Source organism: Falco rusticolus, chromosome 13, assembly GCF_015220075.1.
Source record: "Falco rusticolus isolate bFalRus1 chromosome 13, bFalRus1.pri, whole genome shotgun sequence".
NCBI lineage: Eukaryota > Metazoa > Chordata > Aves > Falconiformes > Falconidae > Falco > Falco rusticolus.
The window spans coordinates 3,527,519-3,546,059 of NC_051199.1; the positions used below are offsets into that span (position 1 = coordinate 3,527,519).

General features: G+C 38.5%; 1 protein-coding gene across 7 annotated transcripts in view; it reads right to left on the reverse strand.

Annotated features, from left to right (window-relative positions):
• The window catches only part of ARMC8 (armadillo repeat containing 8), an 86,819-nt gene that overhangs the window by 43,908 nt on the left and 24,370 nt on the right, over window positions 1-18,541 (reverse strand). For all 7 annotated transcript variants that reach the window (XR_005107193.1, XM_037406432.1, XM_037406431.1 and 4 more), the window contains 2 exons: window positions 8,588-8,730; window positions 8,390-8,487 (listed from right to left, as the gene is read on the reverse strand). Coding sequence is in view for 6 of the 7 variants with exons in the window: in XM_037406432.1 (XP_037262329.1) it covers window positions 8,390-8,487; window positions 8,588-8,730 (241 nt within the window). In the remaining variant the exon portion in view is untranslated. The remainder of the gene's footprint in view (window positions 1-8,389; window positions 8,488-8,587; window positions 8,731-18,541) is intronic.

The following is an 18,541-nucleotide window of genomic DNA, read 5'->3' on the forward strand; positions in this document are numbered from 1 at the left end:
AACATACCAATTGTAAACATGGTCACCAAAAACAATTACTCCAAGGATTGTCTTAGTATTTTCTTACTACAAGTGTGATTTACTTACCGATTAATTTCGGCTCTAAGTAGAAAAGAGCAGGGAGAGGAACAAGGTGCCAGGCTGAACAATGCACACTCCACCTTGAATTCTGTGGCACTCACTTTCTAACAGATTTATGTGGGGTAATAATTTCCTTTGTCTTTAAGTCAAACACACACTATAGATGCTATTAGTACACAAGACTCTAATGACAGAGAATTCCAAATAAATCGGCAAAAGAAAATCATTATTCTGAAGTTCCCTTCAGAAAATACATCCAGTTACTTAAGCTCTGTGGTAAGTTATAAAACCACAACACTTTAAAGCCTTCAGTTACTTTTACCAGCACATTTTAGTGGCTGCAACTGCAGTGACATTAAAAGAAACATTGTGAGATAAAGAAAGAAAAAAGAAAACCCACAAGATAAACAGTGCTGAACAGAGGAGATGACAAGACTGAACGAGTCTTCCTTCCCAAAGGACTTACGCTATACTGGCCGTATATACAAGTCACTCAGAATCTTGTTTCACCTGCAGGATGAATGATGGATTGCAACCCTCTGACTAGGAAGAGGTTTGATTAGAGTAAAAACTTCATGCTCCTCAGCTACTCCTGCAGTAATGAAAGTAGCACTAGCCTGATTGTTTTAATCACTCTTGTTTCAGAGATATAAAGCAGTTTATGAAACGTTTTATTTCACAATTACTTTATTTCACAATTACTTGGGAGATTTTCAACCACACTTTTTTATATTAGCAAAATAAACATGCATAAGTCTCTCTTATTTGTATACGTATTTAAGGTTAGGCAAAGCTTTGCAATATTTATATATATATAAATATATATAAAAATAAAAAAAATTCAGCAAACTAATTTTAGAAAGCTTTGCTGCCAATGATCCAGTCTTCTTATTCTCAACAGAAAACAACAGGACAACAGATCCAGGAAACACATTGAGAATAAAAATAACTTGTTTCTATTGCTTGTTTCTCAATAACTGGAAAGGATCAACATGCAACAGTCTTATTTGCCATTTCAGTATGCTACTAAGGGGAAGTTACTTACTAGAAACTGGAGTTTTTCCAGGTACACCAGCTATATATCCATGCTCACTGCATGCTTATGTGCATAGGAAAAGCAAGGGACAAACTATACTAAGCAATATTCTTCGTGTCTGGTCAACAGTAGCTTCAGCTATTCCTCTGCCTTTACATATAGTGTATGTACAAACACATCTCTGTTTCTTTGCAACTTCGGAACCCAAAGGCCTGCAAGTAACTGGTTCAGCTGCAGGGCAATAGTGGAAAATAAATCTACAGGTATGTTGTAACAGCAGAGATGGTCATAACCGTAATGAAGGGTCTCTTGACTCTCCCTGACAGAGGTAAGCCTGCGGTGCTGTGTAAAATAAGTGGGTATTGAGTTTTGGGTGTATGCCAAGCAGAGCAGCAGACTCCCATGAGAAACCAAACAGAAGCAGGCCAACCTTGTCCTCAAAAAAACATGTTACAACCTTACAAAAAAAAATAGCAGGTACCCAAAACTAAGTGTTTCTTCCTTTGAGCTAAAGAAAAACAAGTTGACAATATACCCAGAATTCTTCTGTGTTTTAACACATTTGACCCATTAAAACAGATTCTTGTAATTTTCTGTAAATGTTAGACAGCTGAAGATATCAAGCCACATCAGTGCTCAAAACTACATACATATATATATATGCCAAGAGGCTTATCAGTGATAAAAGTAAACCTTAAACAAAAGGATCAGGAAGTCACGAGGGTAGGGGAAAGAGAAAGGAGACACATCAGGAGCTTCAAAACATAAGATGCAGACCTGAAACCTCCTTCAAGGAAATCACTGTGTCATCTGGCTTATTTCAAACACTGCAACTAGAAGGATGTAAATGTTCATCTAAAAGTTAAAGTCTAATGGAACAGACAGAGATACTCCTCTGCCCAAGGTAAGAGGTAAAAAAATTCTCAACCAAAGAAATATATGAAGAGGGAGCCGAGTGAAAAAATCTGCACCAGGTCAGTAATCCTTAGCCAGAAGGGATTCCCATGAGCTAAAAAGAAATCAAACTGCCACTATTGAAGAAGCATAGACACCATGCTCCCTAATGCTGGTAACGTATGTTTTTCTGTTTACATGATCTAGAAAACCATAGAACATTGCAAACTTCAGGGTATCAGGAAGCAGAAAACCTAAACTGGGGGGAAGAAAACATGTTTGTCCTGTTTTGGTCTCTTCCCCCAGATAGGTAGGGTTCTAGTTAGTAAGCACCCACTATTATATGTTGCATTATATGTTGCTTTATAACTGTACTTTGTCCTTACCTTAAATTTGGTTTTCTCTCAGCTAACTAGGATATTTTAGATAAGAATTTATAGATGTCAGTATTCAGATTCTTAGGGAGAAAGAGAAAGCCAGAGAGCAGCAACTCATTTATTTGCTAAATCACAGGTGACTAGCTTGCAACTAGGTCTGACCCTTGCATCCATTGGGTAATTCTTACGGCCTGCTCTGCACAGCTGTCTGGCCTACAGAGAGATACTGGCAGGTACTATGGTACCTGCGTGTGTCAGGCAAGGAATGCAATTCACTGACGTGATGTCACCTTTATCACAGGAGCAATGCACATCTGATACTGAACACTGCCAACTCCAAAGTGGTCCTGTAACAGGCTATGACTTTCCCTCCTCCCCTTGAACTGGTTGAAAGGTTTTACATTTTGTTTAATATTTAAACTTCACCTGGTGGAATTGCTTATGAAAATCAAGATTTCAGTGCAAATACCCAATGATAGCATTTAGATTATTCTTTGCTAACAAAGATAGCACTTGAAATCTACAAAAAGTGCAAGAAGGCAATCTCTGTATCAGGAGCTGCTGGAAATCAACCTGAAGCTAAAGAAGCAAAGATTTCTGATGCTATCTTTCAGATTCTACTACAACATATCTTCCCATATCCTTGTTTTTATGTCCCAAACTATGGATAAAAATATACTGCTTTCATCCTTGAACAAAATAATTACTCAGTTAAACTCTTTTATTCAACAGATGAACGTATAACAACTCTCTACCTGTACCTAACATCAGGTAAGGAACTAAAACTTTTATTTCACATCCTAGCCAGTGATATTGCCGTGCAACAGTTACATTTCACCTAAAACTTCCAACAGCACTGATGACATGCGTATTTTTGGCTGCAGTTTGATAAACTGGAGAGTTTTGGTAAAGATAAAGTGGACAGAAACTGAGCTTCGGTTTGGAAGCTCTACTGTAGAGTTACAGAAGCGGGAACATAATGGCACACAATGATTTCCATAAGATATTATCTTACTGGCCAGCATGGCCTCATGGACCAATGGTAAATTCCTGGATGATGAAAAGCATTTTAATTTAGCATTTATGAGATGGGGATGTCCTGGTACTAAACATCCTGACAGGGTACTTCTGGCATCACTGTGACCCCAGCAAGGATGTTGCATATGTAAGGGTTAATGAATCCTGGCAATCAATGGAGTACAGGTTCCCTGAAATTCTATCAATACATGAAGAACTGTATTATTAGATATTCTGGACTAGAAAAGGCGATGTTTGAGAAGTGATTCTTTGGAGATATATTTTATATGCCTTCTCATTTTGTCCCATCAAATCAGGTACGTTGTGGGTATGAAAAGGTTAAAAAAACTTGGAAAGTTGCAAGAGTGCTTCCTTAATGCTTGTGGGAAAATTATGTTAATTTTGCCCCTTGATTCTACTAAAATATATCCAACTTCTACAATAATTTTGGTATGTTTATCAGAAAATAATCTAGAAAGAGTAAAAAGATGTGTGGGTATTACTGACTTCCAACTAAATATGAATAGTAATTATGTGTCAATATGAGGCTGCATAATTCCACTTTTTTCATATTAGTATCTAAGTAACAAAGCAACCCTAGTAAGCAACATTGAGTCTACACTTATAATTCGCAGTTAAACCCATGAGAATCACAAATCCATTAAAATGTTGTCTGCTAACGAAGACTAGATCCAGGCAACTTGTGACAAATATCTAGACATTGCACATATTGTAACAAAATTATTGCCCATCCAAATAATATTGCGAGAGAGTTAAAAGAATTGCATTTACCTGCTTGGATCCCAACACCTACCTACATTCTTCATATCCCTTTTTAACATCAACCCAAAATTTACAAGACCTATACTTAAAACATTTTTGTAACGGAGGATTATTATTCTTTTTTCCAAGTCAGAGAACTGAAATTCTTACATTCATTCAAATAAATTCAAGCTCTCCAAGTTAGAATTCATCATTTTACAATTTTGATTTTTAGGAAACAGTTCAGATCAGAGAACATTTAGCCTTGCTATATGGGCTCAGTCATCACAGTTAGGAGGAATGAAAGGAGTAAGGCATTAGAAGATGACCTAGATTCTTCCTTTAGTAAGTGCATATCACTGAGCCATGGTGGAACACATGTACACTCTGCAGTGTAGTTTCACTGCTTGTTAAACACCTCATTATTAATCGGTGTAACATATTCTGTTCTGTCACGCTAGCCCTGTCCCCTCGATTGTTCCTCCTCCCCTTCATCAAGCCTGGCTGATCGCCAGGTGACATTAGGTTTTCATCTCAAACCAGAACAGTAAGGAGGAATGCCTTTCACCTAACATCAGTAGCTCACATAAGCTGGAAAACGTGACATTTCTGAAACTTCATTCCTCATTGTCTCAACAGCAGGAAGAAAGTCAACCTGCTGCAGTGCCTTCATCCTCCAAGCTTCCCTTAAGGACAGACTCACTCACAGCAGGGAACATACCTGCCACCTGCCCTCTTCCTTCAAGGCCAGCATAGTAGCCACAGATAGCAATTTCTCAATAAAATTGTATCTGGGTCACATTGAAGAAGGAAAATGGGATCACAACAGAGGACATTTGTAAGGAAATGTGCAGAATGCCTTCATGGGTCTTCTGCCACTGAATCCATTCTTTTTGTTTTAAATACAATAGCAGGAGATGAAGCAACAGGCTATCCGTCAAACTGGATTCGACTTGGTGTTTGAATCTATTCAGCAAGCCAAAACACTCCTAGCCACATTGAGCTGGCTAGTTCAGACACACAAAACACTTCCCAGTGTAATCTTACAATTTAAAAACAAGTCTGTACATGTATCTGCATCTCAACAGATCCCTCACCCTGGGACCCCACGTCATTCCTCATTTCCGTTTGCAGGATGGTCACTAAATCTGTCTTGGTATCAAATCCTGCACCATTCCAGTGAAGGCAGTCTCCACAAGATGTGTTTACCTGGCACAGCAGGCACAGATTACTGCTCTGCAGCAAACCTGCCGTAAGATCTCAGTATCAGACACCGAAAGCCTGGCCTTTTTCAGAGCTCAGTGTTCATTCATCTCTACATACATATGGATGGGTCTTCACATTTTCTCAGAATGAGTCCTAATATAGACAAAGTAAGAACTATTTTGTCTTTGGAATGGAACATAATTGCTCAAATCTGCCAGCAGTTTATCAATCCAGCTCCTGTCTATAAGGAAAGGTTCAAGGGGACACATGTTGGTTCTGACACCTAGCATTTCTGCTGGAAGAAATATTCAGGTTACTGTGGATGGCTTGGTTTTGGTGGTTGTTTTTTTTTTAAATGAGATTTTATGTTTATTCTCTCCCAAGCCTATTACAAATAAAAAGAAATATTTTAAGCAGATCTCTTTAAAGTGCTTCTGTATCCTGGATCTTAACCAATAGGTCCTCTGAAACCTCTAAGTGACTGTAACAGCCTTGGAGACATTGAGCTAAGTCATAATTTCTTGTCTTGGAAATAGTCTTGGCCCACGTTTCAGAGACAGCATCCTCCAGAGTCAAACCACAAAGAAATCCTGGAAAAATTTTCTCTCTTAGATACAACTCAGGAATCAACTTTTCAGAAGTCTTCTCCAGAACTGCTGAACAAAAATGAAAAGCCATTAACAAACTTAATCTCTTACCTTTTAAAATAGGACCTGATAAAAGGCAGAACTCAAGAGGCTGCTGAATAAGCCCTTTCATTCATTCAAGATCTGAAGCTATATGGAAATGGCGACAGTCTCCCTGGAGCTGTTGTGATCAGAAACAAAGAGGGAGCAGGGTGGCTAAATGAGAACTTTTAAGTTCTTCCTGTTATTCTCAATCTCACAAAAGCAGAGTGTCTACCATAAAGTGTTGATTGGGCCCATAATTACTTCTTTAATCACAAAGACAACTTCTCAACAACTGTTGCCTTGTGAAACACAGCTTGCAGCAGTGGGGGTTGTGGCTATACCTTCCAAGAGATAGGAAAAATATCTCTTCTTTTCAAAAGGTTTGCATTCATTACTTTTCAAAGCATGGGTTTGGGTATGGCCACAAAAGAAGAAAACAAGAAGCTGATTTGCAGAAATAGGACCTTAAGGACAGTCACAAAACACTTAACTTTCAGGTGTCCAACAGGAATGGGAGATTGGAAAATGGGTATTACAGTTGAAATTTAAGAACAAGGGTACCCTCCCTAGATGATCATTTCCTGTAGTTATGGTTCATTAAGGGACATCACATTTGCCTGAATAAGGAATAGGGTAGCAGAGTCCTGGCATCACGGTTGCACAGCACAGAATGCAAAGGATGAAAGAGAAAATCCATTATCATAGGCATATCATTCCCACAATGTTAGTGGTAATTTACATGCTAATACTGGTTTTCACATTTCTCTACATATTCTCCCACTCCCTCTCCCTTCAAGATATCAAATCTCTCCTCCAAATAGGGAGCAATTAATAGCCTCTATTGAGACCGATCCCTAGGAAGAGGTGTAGACTGTTAATGGAGACAATCACCTTCAGCCCTGACTTTGGATGCTGACAGCAGGAAGCAGATGCCCCTGCAATTATGAGCTCTTACAGGCTGACTTGAGGGAATCCAGGAGCATGAAGTGGAGTCAGAGGAAGGAACAGAGACACAAAGAGGAAACTCAGATCGCTCAGGAGAGGTGCCTTCAGTGGTCACACATACAATCTGCATTGAGTCTCCTTGCTGAACAATCAAAGAAACAACTGGAAAAAAGGCAGTGAACAGTGGAGGACAAAGCTGGCTGGCTATATATGCATATTAAATACAAGGGTAAGCTGTAAAGAGCTGCAGAAAGACTTCGTAAGATGGACTAAACTAGCAGGTGAAATTCAGAAAAGGTGTATGGTAAAACTGAGTCCATCGTAAGTTTACATACCTATTTCTGGAATGACAATTTAAGAAAACATTAGACAAGGAACAGGGAACAAAACAGACATCACTACAGCACCACATAACAACTAGACAAAAATCATGAAGAAAACCTGTTGAGGACTTAACACAGAAATTGTCTCTAATGGTAACAGAGACACCCAAACCACAGAGAGAAATATGAAATGAGAGGCCAGCTGTGTCCTTCGCTGTAAGCATTAAGTCTTCCTCAGCAAGTGACAATTGCCCTCAGAAGCTGGACCTGCTGGGTGAGCTCCAGCCAGCAGACTGGTGCAACGCTATCCTTTACCAAGCAGAAAGAGAATGCTGGCACGGTACAGTTTTCATGCCACAGCTTGCCTCATCCCTTACACTGGGACAAAGGAGGGAAGACTGCAGACCCTTCTTCCCCCTCCTTCCAAGTAAGAGACAGTGACTGAGTTTGGGCAAGGCCTTTTGTGTCTAAGCTGCCAAGAGACAGTGCTACCTTCAGACAGGACTCCACAGCAGTGGCTTTGCCCAGTCACCTGAACAAGGTCAGCACTAGCTGCCTTATTGCTCACATGCTCCAAGCTGAACTCAAGATTACAGCAATGGTGAAGGACGTTTTCTGTCCTTCTATCAGTTAAATGTAAATCACACGTATATCAACTAAAAGCAGAGAAGTTTTGGAAGTGAATCTCTTCCACATGTAGTGCAAAAACTAAGCAAGCACCCTCACATCTGCAGTGGGAGGACAGTGAGACATAAAATTTTAAGTTTCAGAAACTAACTTTTTCCAATATAGTTGTGATAATGCTATCTGTAAATACCACTTAGAAACAGTTTTTACTACCTAAGATTGCACACAAGCCTGAAAATTCCAGTTTTTTCTTTTACCAGTGTGCTACCTGGTTGACCACCTCATACTAAATATTGCTGTAAGTGTTAGATGAACCAGATGCCTTAAACATAGGTGAGAAATGCTAACAGTGTTGGTCAAACAAGTCCTCATTACTACTGCAGACAAGACCTTTCACGCCCCCCAACTCTATAGGTTTTAAAAGGACATAATAATCTGCTTACAACTTACTGCGTACAGTAGATCCTCTGGAGTTACAGGACTGATGAATATGGTACGGAGACATCGCAGGCAAGCTTCAATAAATTTCAAATCTGGTGACAGTAATCCTATAAATATAGACAAAATCTACTGTTCAGTTTCATTATCTTTGCTTATTTGAGTACTTTAGGAACATTTACTAACATAGTTCCATTAAGGAAAAAGTACCTTGCAGTAAGGCTGGGATAATATGGCAGTCTAGTAGGGATTTGACATTATTCTCTGTACCCATTGCAAGGCTTCCGAGGACCACTGCACATTCTGTTCTCAGTTCTGTGCTAGAGGTTTCTTGCTGAAGTAAATACAGCAACCTGGAAATAGAATTATTTTCAGAGGAAAATTCAGACATAAGAGAAATTTTAAGTCACATATAATAATAATAATAACAACAACAATAATAAAAGTCTGATTCCTGCTCTGTAAAGAAGATGAAGTTCTTAATAGAAAGATGAAGACTGAACAAAAGAGTAAGATGAACACTGTATTGATAAGAACCTCTTTACACTGTGTGTTCCTATACAGGTTTTACCTGCTGTTATGGTAAAAAGATACCACACTTTTTTCTAGAAATGTACTGTCACAGCACTGATATCCAGGATTAAGTCTTTCAGGATACCAGGAAGATCCCAAATTTCAATTAAAGGAAATGAGTCTGCAGTTTGACGTCAATGGGAAAGGGAACCTCATGCATCTCCCATAACACCTAGGGGCATGATTACCACCATCGTGATGGTTATCATTTTTGGCAGTGATTTCTTCTGGGTCACTGTTGCAAAATAATTCTGTCATCAAGCACAAGCATGGGGGCTAAGAGCAATCTGAGTTCTGAACACTGAGAAACGATCATATATGCACATAAAAACAAGCCCAGAAAAGTCTGATGTGCAGGAAGGCAGCTGAGAGTGTAACTAAACAGGATCACTTCAAGCCTAAAACACACCTTGCCAAATGTGCACATTGGGTCTCAATCAATTTGGTTTTTTTATAGTATCAAGATAGCTAGGAGCACCTTTGAACTTATTTAAGATTACATCGGTAGCGCCTGAATCACAGCAGAGGTCACTGAGTGCTTTTAGTCTAAATTTGAGTCATACAAAGAGCCCAGATAGCAACCAGATTCCTACCTCTCATCAGCACAGAAAATAATCACTTTAAGATTCACACGGTTTATAAGCTTAAGATGAAAACTGTTTAACCACAGGCTCCCACATTACGTACAAGTCTGAGGAAAACTGTTAACAGGTAAGATGACTTGGACACCGAGATACAGTTCTTCCTGTATATGCAATATACACAGCCACTTTTCTAGATTCATTGAGCTAAACCAGAAATATTCTCACTTCAGTAACAAACTACTCTGGTTTGAAAAGGTCTCTCCTAAAGTTACGCAATATACTGAAGCCTTCTCTAGGAGCAAAAAGGAGCCAAGAGGCAGCATCTACCCCACTGCTGAAGGGGACAGAAGTAGTTACTCAGGTAAATGTATCCCTGAACAAGATGCCCCAAAAGCTGACTTCCTAAATCAAAGCCAAAGGAAAAAATAACCAAAATCACAGCAGCTAAATGCAATTTAGGTACACAGGACTGGAAAAGGCCACTAAGGGAACTGCAAGCAGCCCCACAACAGACAGTAACACAGAAAAGTAGCTTTAACACACACTCCAAATGTTTCCCGCTTATGTAAGGCAGTAATTGCTTCTTAGAATTCCCTACATTTGAAACTTAAAGGCCAACAGACATAACTATAGGACATTGCTAGAAGAATGCTAAGAGATCAAAGGTCTCTTCAATAGCTCTAAGTAGCATGTTTATTACATAAAATTCAGACTATTCCAGGCAGCAGATAATTTACCACGCTCTTGAAGAAAAATAATCCCCTAATATTCCCTAACAATTTATCTGGATTAAAAACTTTCTGATAGTGAATCTGCTAGAAAACTGCTTTGCTCTAAATGCAGGTTTGACAGCAGCCAGAAGGGCAGTGGTATGCTAGTATCACTCAAAGCACACATGTACCCTTCTTGAGATGTAGCTAATCTCATAGTGGAAAAAAGTTCCACAACACAAACACATACTAAAGAGATTAAATATAATTTCTTCCTGAAGACAAACAAAACAGTTGAAATGTGGCCCAAAATTAATATGTGAGATGCAAGCAACCCTAAAAGCATAGACATCTTTTCTCCTTTCAACTTCCTTCAGATTCAGAATGGCACAGATTTCCAAAATCATTGCTGTTTTCTTTAATCTACTCCTTCTACGAAATCACCAGACAAAGGCATTCAGGTTCCTTTGTCCCTGCTTATCTGTTTTAGCTGAAAGGCCACTTATTCCTGATGTTTAGAAACCTCTTCTAATTTATTGTATGAATTTATTCCTGTCTAATTTACACCAGTTTGGTATCACATAGATGATATCCTTTAGCTTGTAAGATTCTTCTCATTTCTTACAGCGACCAGCTAACAGTCCTGAGGCACTTTGGCACAGACTGCCCCTGTGGCTCAGTGGAGTGGAGCTGATCTGCTGTTTTGTTCTTCATTTTTCTGTAGGCCCCTTTCACACTGACAGAGCAAGGTATGTAAAAAAGGCTCAGATTATCAGTTGTTCCATCCACAAAAACACATCTCACTCATCAGTTGTGCAAATTAAAAATTAACCGTACCTATATTACCGATTTCTGGAAAAGGAACAAAAATTATACTTAAGGCAATAAATTACATGTTTCTAAAGCTACAAATTCCGGTACTGTATTCTTTGAATTATCACCTGCGCTATGTTCAAAGTAAGGATTAGTGCTGTTTCTGAAAAACTACAAAAGCAGCAAAATACATGCAGTGTTATGCAAAATCATCACAGAAGTGAAAAAGCATTCCACTTCCAATCCAAACGGGACAGAATAACCTTGCGTTACTATTACATGTTTATAGACATGTTTTTGTTCTCTGCCTTCTAGATCAGAAAAGGACAGATCGTAAGCAGAAGCTTCTTTGGTAATGTACAAATGCACTGAGTGACCCCAGCTAAAATTAATCCTTGAAAAGATGTTAAATTTTTTCTAGACATTGAACTACTACACAGAAAGTGCAATCTCATCTACTCTTCTACTCTGTCTGACATTCACTAATTGTCAAGAAAAATCCCTTATTGTAGAAAATAATTTGAAAGGAATTACCACGAGCAGATCAGAAGATGAATTAATTTATTGCAGTAACCTGCATGGATGTTATTTTAATACCAAAGGCTTGACTTTTCTCAACCCTTCTAACTCACACGCATACATTTTATAAGCCAACATTGCAGAACAGTTTTCAACATGTCCTATTTCTAACTCCACTGCTAGAGACATTTATGTGGCTTCTATAATCCCTATGACTTTATTTCACAGCAAAACAAACTTTTTTCCCCCCCAGTATTTGAAAAGTAAGCTGAAAGATTTGACTTTAAATTGGCAATTTAGAAAACATACTGACAACCCCCCAGACAAGTCAAGAACAGAAATCAGCAAGAACATACGTACCACCTTTCGTCTCTACACACAGAGTAAAGAATAAAAACTTCTAAGTCTGCCACCAAAATGATTTAGCTTCAGGAATAAGCAGTTTATTAAAAGTTACTTTTAACAATTGTTTTAAATGATACAGTATATGATATAGTAATTTTAGTAAGGCTTAAGGCACTCAATTCCTACTGTTTTCACTTACGCTTTCCCAGTCTGCTCTTTCAAATGTGTAAGTGTTAGAACCCTTCAGTGAGGGTATCTGTAAGGACGTACTCAGGCTCACCCATGCCTGTGCTACACTAAGTGGATCTATTTATGCTGCAGGGACATAAAACTGACTCATGTAGTTTAACTCGGCACATACAAAACAAACATGTCATCAAGCAACATAAAACAACTTCCAAATAGGGAATAAAAGGCTCTGTTTTCCCTGAATCCTCAACCATATACCCCAAGACAAGTGTTTCGGCAGCATCCTTTAAGTTGTGGATTTTTTGCTGGGGCAAAGACAACCAGCCGTTAGCTCCTGTGCCCTTCCTGGGAGAAAGGCCTCACACGCTACTACTGACCACCACTAACCTGGAGACACGCTAAGCTTGCTTTCAGAATTATCTAAAGGAGTACCATTACAGAAAGATACCTGTTCTCAGATTAGATGATTTAAGAACACCAAGCCCCCCCAACAAGAATCAAAACTAAACTAACCTTTTCACTGATTATTTTCTAACAAGCTTAGCCATTCAACAAGCTTTACAGACACGGGAATGCCTGAGGAAGACTAGGAGACTCCTCTAAGTGTTGGTAAATATGGCTGTAATTATTAATTACAAAATGCCAGTAAACATCACTTTTTTTTTTAAATACCTTTCAATAACCTAGATGTCAATTTAGAAATGCAAGAGTATTTTCTCCCATTTTCAGTGTCAAGTCCTGCAAACCTGCTCTGAAATGCACCTTCCTGGCACAGATCACACCAATAGGCTTCTCTGGTTATTAAGGACTTCAAGAAATAATCTGTTCCTTGTATCCAGAAATGTTCAGTCATAAAATTACAGAATATTCATAGAATCATTTAGGTTGGAAAAGACCTTTAAGATCATTGAGTCCAACCATTAACCCAGCACTGCCAAGCCCACCTAAGTGCCACATCTGCATGTCTTTTAAATACCTCCAGGGATGTGACTCCATCACCTCCTTGGGCAGCCTGTTCCAGTGCTGGACAGCCCTTTCAGGGAAGAAATTTTTCCTAATATCTAATCTAAACCTCCCCTGGTGTAACCTGAGGCCATTTCCACTTGTCCTCGCTACAGCCCCCTGTCAGGCAGCTGTAGGGAGGGGTAAGGCCCCCCCGAGCCTCCTTTTCTCCACACTAAACATCCCCAGTTCCTTCAGATGCTCCCCATATCACTTGTGCTCCAGAACCTTTACCAGCTTTGTTGCCCTTTGGACACGCTTCAGCACCTCAATGTCATGTCCTAAAACACTTTTTTTTTTTTTTGTTTTGGTTTGGTTTTTTGTTTTGTTTTGTTTTTTCAAAAAGCACCCTAAATTCTGAAGGTTGTTCTCTTCCAAAGAAAATAATTGCTATTTTCTTTCCCATTAACACTCTGCACTGGTAACAGATGTTACTGCTACATTAATGTTGAAGACTGAAAATGAAACACGCTGCCTATATTCTATAGTCTTTCTATGTTTACAATAGAATTCCTTATGTAAGCTTTATAATTAGTGGAGATCAAAGTTTCATTTCAGATTCTACATACAGTAAGTTTTTGAAATATTAGTAATACCTTTTTCTAAATCTTTAAAACATGATTGCATTTCAGATTAGGTTTTCCACAGAGCTAGACACCCATAGTATAACGTTTTCTGTTTTTTTCTTTAAAAGAGAGAACTGGCACCAAGCAACATTGAAAATTAAGTAGTTAAATGACAAGCCATGAAATTACAAAAAGTTTCAAGTGAGGAGAACCCATATAACTGATAAAGATGAAACCATGCACTAATAAACTACTGTTAAACATTAAAGACAAAGACCACATCCTTCTATTGTCAGAAGAAACACAGGGATAAGGACACAAATATACACCCTGGGCTGGTTTGTTGTTTCCAGGACCTAGCATAGATAAGTTCAGCAAAGATGTTTGTAGTACGTTCCCTCCATCTTTCAATATTAAAAGGATAAAAAAAGTAGGAAAATGGCATGTACATGCAGGGGATAAAAGGGAAGGTAATAATTTGCATTTTGGAAGTTTAAAAAATATTACTAAGGTAACTTGTTCATAGTCCGCATTCTTTAATGTCCCTGCTTAACTTAGACCCTTTATCTCCAGCCTTATCCCTTATCAGCCAGCCATCTGACCTCCACCAAACCTGCAGAAATACTTGACAAGGCTCTGCTAGAACCGCCATAACTCACTTTTGTAGAGCCTGAGAGCTTCAGGAGAAATCAAAAACACAGAAGAGATACTCTAAAAGAGCAAAGAGGTGCTAATGTTCCTGTTGACTTACTCTTAAGCCTGCAATCCCATAGTAAAGCTCATTACCATGAGACGGGAAATGAAATCAAGCTAATAGAAAGATCTTGCAACATCCTCATGAACATTAATATAAGGTTTGATGCTAAGTAGTTTAAAATGCAATATTTGGACTTTCCCAAGCTTCTAGAACGCTTCCCTGAAATATTTCCCTCTAATGTTTATATAGAATACAATTTCTTCCATTCGTCCCTGTACTTCTAAGAGCAATTAACTAATTAAAGCCTCTCTGTCAGATGTCAGTAATGGTATCCAGGCAATCATATCTAAATGAGGTAGGACAATAAATCCATCCAGATAGATACTTCCATGAACTCCATGAACAACTATACTTGGAAACCAAAAATAAAGTCAGCTGTATGCATGATGTATTCTGAACTGATAGGGATTCATCTAGGAAAACCACACAACATTCTACTAAAGCAGAAAACTTTCAAGGAAGTAGCTGCTGAACAAATGGTAACTACAGTAGCTTAGCAAGGAAGATAAACAGCTCACATTTTCCTTCCTTTTGAAGATTGTCGAGATGGGTGTGATGCATCAGGAGTTGTGGGCTGTAAGACAGACTTGGATGACTTAGACCTCATCAATCCAGTCTGACCATAGACCTCAGAGTCAGCTAAAAATAACATAAATTTACTCTTTGACATTCCACCCCACTTACAAGTTGTCACAAAAATCTCCAAAGTTCTTAAAGTATCTGTAAAGTAGATGAAACTCAGCACTTCATCAAGCCCCATCAGCAGGCATGTGGAAAAAGACCTCAGGCTAACACTTTGGGTTATAGTACCATGAATCTTAAGATATCTTTTATCAAAGTATATGACTAAATAATCATGATTGAATTAAAGTTTTTATCTGAATATTTATTACTAGTCCTCTTGCAAAACAGATGAATGCACTATTTGCTGGAATGATCGATTTCTTATTCTACCTTGGAAGATGCTTGTCTTCCAGTACATTGCAAGAAGGTCTGAAAACTATACCATGGAAATGAATATACAGATGAAGGTACTACTGAGGCACATGAATTACCATAGGCTTACAGAGTATTGAGTAAAAAGTTAATACATGCATAGAGGCTGACCTACATTTAACATGTGAGAAGTCCCAGTGAGCATCAATCCCAAACTGTGAACCAAATTAAAGTATGAGAATAGATCAAACAAGATAGGACAACATACAATTTTTTTAAAAACTGCTCCTTTTAATGCATTTTAAGCATTACTTTTCAGACAGCATAACAGGAAGCAATCACTGGCCACATAATTTTCCCAAGCAAGAAGTATAATTTTAAAAGTACACAAGAGTAATTTCTGTAAAATATCTGAAGTGACAAATCAAATATTTATGGATCCTTACACATGAGGACTCAAAAATATGAAGGATTTTTATGACTGTTAGTCAAAGAAATGTATCCTAAACATTCTCACTTCTGGAAGAAACAAGTTAATTCAAAATGTCCAAAAGTTGGATCCAAGGGCCTGGGGCTAACTCTACTATCAAGCTAAAAAAACAAAACTACAAAGCAAAGGTAACTAGTTCTGAAAATTTTCATACAAAGCAAATGGTACCTGTCAATTTTTTTTTTAAAAGCCAAGTCAAGCAATGTGATGGTAGGACTCAGCTTTGAACCATACTGTTGAAAATGTTCCAACTACTTCAATGTCTGTAAAGGAGACAGTAACACAAACACTTCCCTGACATGTGGATTACAAAGAAAAACATCCTTCTACAGTATGACAGCGCTGCAAGCAGAAGGGAATTAAACTGCAAAGCAAGTTTTTCCTTTAGAAACAAAACAAGGAGCCTCAGCTTACATAGTAATTCTAATGCTTAGACATCTTCACTTATATTAATTCTGTTTGTTCTATGTACATCACAACTTGTATCCAATCTAACTTTTCTTTGCTTAACTAGATCCAAAGTTGAGACACTGTAATACTTCTGCATTAAGAGAAGGCACACAACAGTTTTCATGTAAGAGTAAATAAGGAATACAATCAAGTTTTTCCTCACCTTTCTCTAGTGATCAGTTTAATTTGAAAATAAATCTTGTTACTCTGCATTGAGCCAGTGCAGTCTGATTCACCTTCTTACAAACAGGTGTACTTTCACGCAGTTCAGTAACACTCATCCTTTCCTTGTAGCCATTTATACTAGAATATGTGGGATCAACATGCAACTCCTGAAGCCAGACAAAGGTACATTTACACTAACAACACTCAAAGCCTTTGAACTTAACACAGTGAATTACACTGATTCCATTTAGTATTATTTTAAAGTGTGACACAGGCTCAAATATTTTACAAGACTATGTCAGTTACCTTCATCAAAGACCACTTTGCAGATGACAAGCTTTTTGTTTTACAAGAAATATGTTAACAGGCATTATATAAAGCAAGATCTTCATCCAGTCTTGCTTCAACTGTCTTACCACTTTGCTCAAGACTGATGTCTTATTCGTGAGTTCACCATTGAACTGTTCATTCCATTTACCTTTATAAACCACCAACATGCACACTTTATTCTCAGTCTTTCAGAAATTCCTGCGTGGAAGTATTTTTTCCACATTAAAGCATCAGTGAATCAGCTTATAACCACCATCTGAAAAACTACTGTTCATTTAGACAAACCAAAGTTTCAACAAAGGTCTGAGGATGCTAAGCAACCTTAAAACAAAAATGAAGCTAGGTTTTGACCTCCCATTCACCCACATTTTGAAATTCTCCACTACATACAAAATGGCTATGCTACATTCCCACTCCGTTTGCTATCACAGCCCAACATTCAGCATCTGCACATGGGAGAGGATGTCAAGAATACATTTTTGAGATATTTTTTTTTTCAGATTTGATTCTTACAGCTCCTTAGGAACAGATACTATGAGATATCGTAAAGCTACCCTTTACATGATGTTTTGCAACATGAAACTTAAAATTCTAAGAAAAATACACAATTTAAAAGGTGTTAATATAAGTCATACTTCTAATGACAACTTCCTTTTTGCTAATAGAAAAGGCACTTCAGAGTGAGGGGGATGCCCAGCTTTTAAACAGAAACAGCTCTAACACAATTCTGCTGACTGCAAATATTTGCCTTGCCTCACGTGTACGTCACAGCTGGGGCAGAAGAATACCTTGCTGCAGTTGTACACAATCCTTGTGGTGAGGGTTATTTCTCATGAAGACACATATCATTATGTAAACTGGCCCTGACTCGCTTTGAAGAAAAAAGCGAAGACAACCACAGGAGGCCTGTTATGCTCTCCTCCTCTTTCACCACTCTAGAGCAAAGGAAGTCTTTAAAAATACCAGCATCGCAGATGAAGCTCCTTCACCTAAGTGTGCAAACCACTACATTTGGGCACAGATCCCTACTCTGTGGAGTACACAACACAGAAAACTCCATTGAGAAGTGCAGCTAAGAACAGAACAAGACATCAGGAAACAACTGTGCCTTGCCCTCGTGAGGATGTCCAAGAAGCTTGGACAAAACACCTCATTAATGTGCGTGACAGACCTAGGAACACTACGTCCAAACATACAGAGTTCCTGAAAGAAAGCTGGTAACATGCCAGAGATAATGAACGTTTCAAAAGGTGTGCATAATTGGTCACTAGTACAATTCTTATTAACACCACCAGCAGTGGCCATGCAGTACAAGTTGATCTGAACACCTTACAACTTCTGCAGTCGGGAGGTTAACTGGGTGGGAACTGAGGATCACAGAACCAGAGCTGTAAGGAATCCCTCTAGTCACTGACCTTGCACCAAGGCAGGATGATCAATCATCAAATTATTTGACTGCCTTGCTTGTTTTTCAGTATTTCCATCCGTGGAGATTCATCAGTGTCACCAACAGGAGCCTGCCAGCACTGCAAGGTGCAGATGTACATACACTTCTCTACTACTACAGGGCAGTCTTGCTTGCTTCTATGTCTATGCTCATCTGACCATTTTTTTTTTTTAACTCAACAGAACAATGCTTTTTTGTGAAAGTTAGTTTTTTCTCTGATTATTGAGCTGAAGCAGTCTTCTTGTGGTGATGATTGTGTGACTGCACAGAAGTGGTAGCAGCATATGA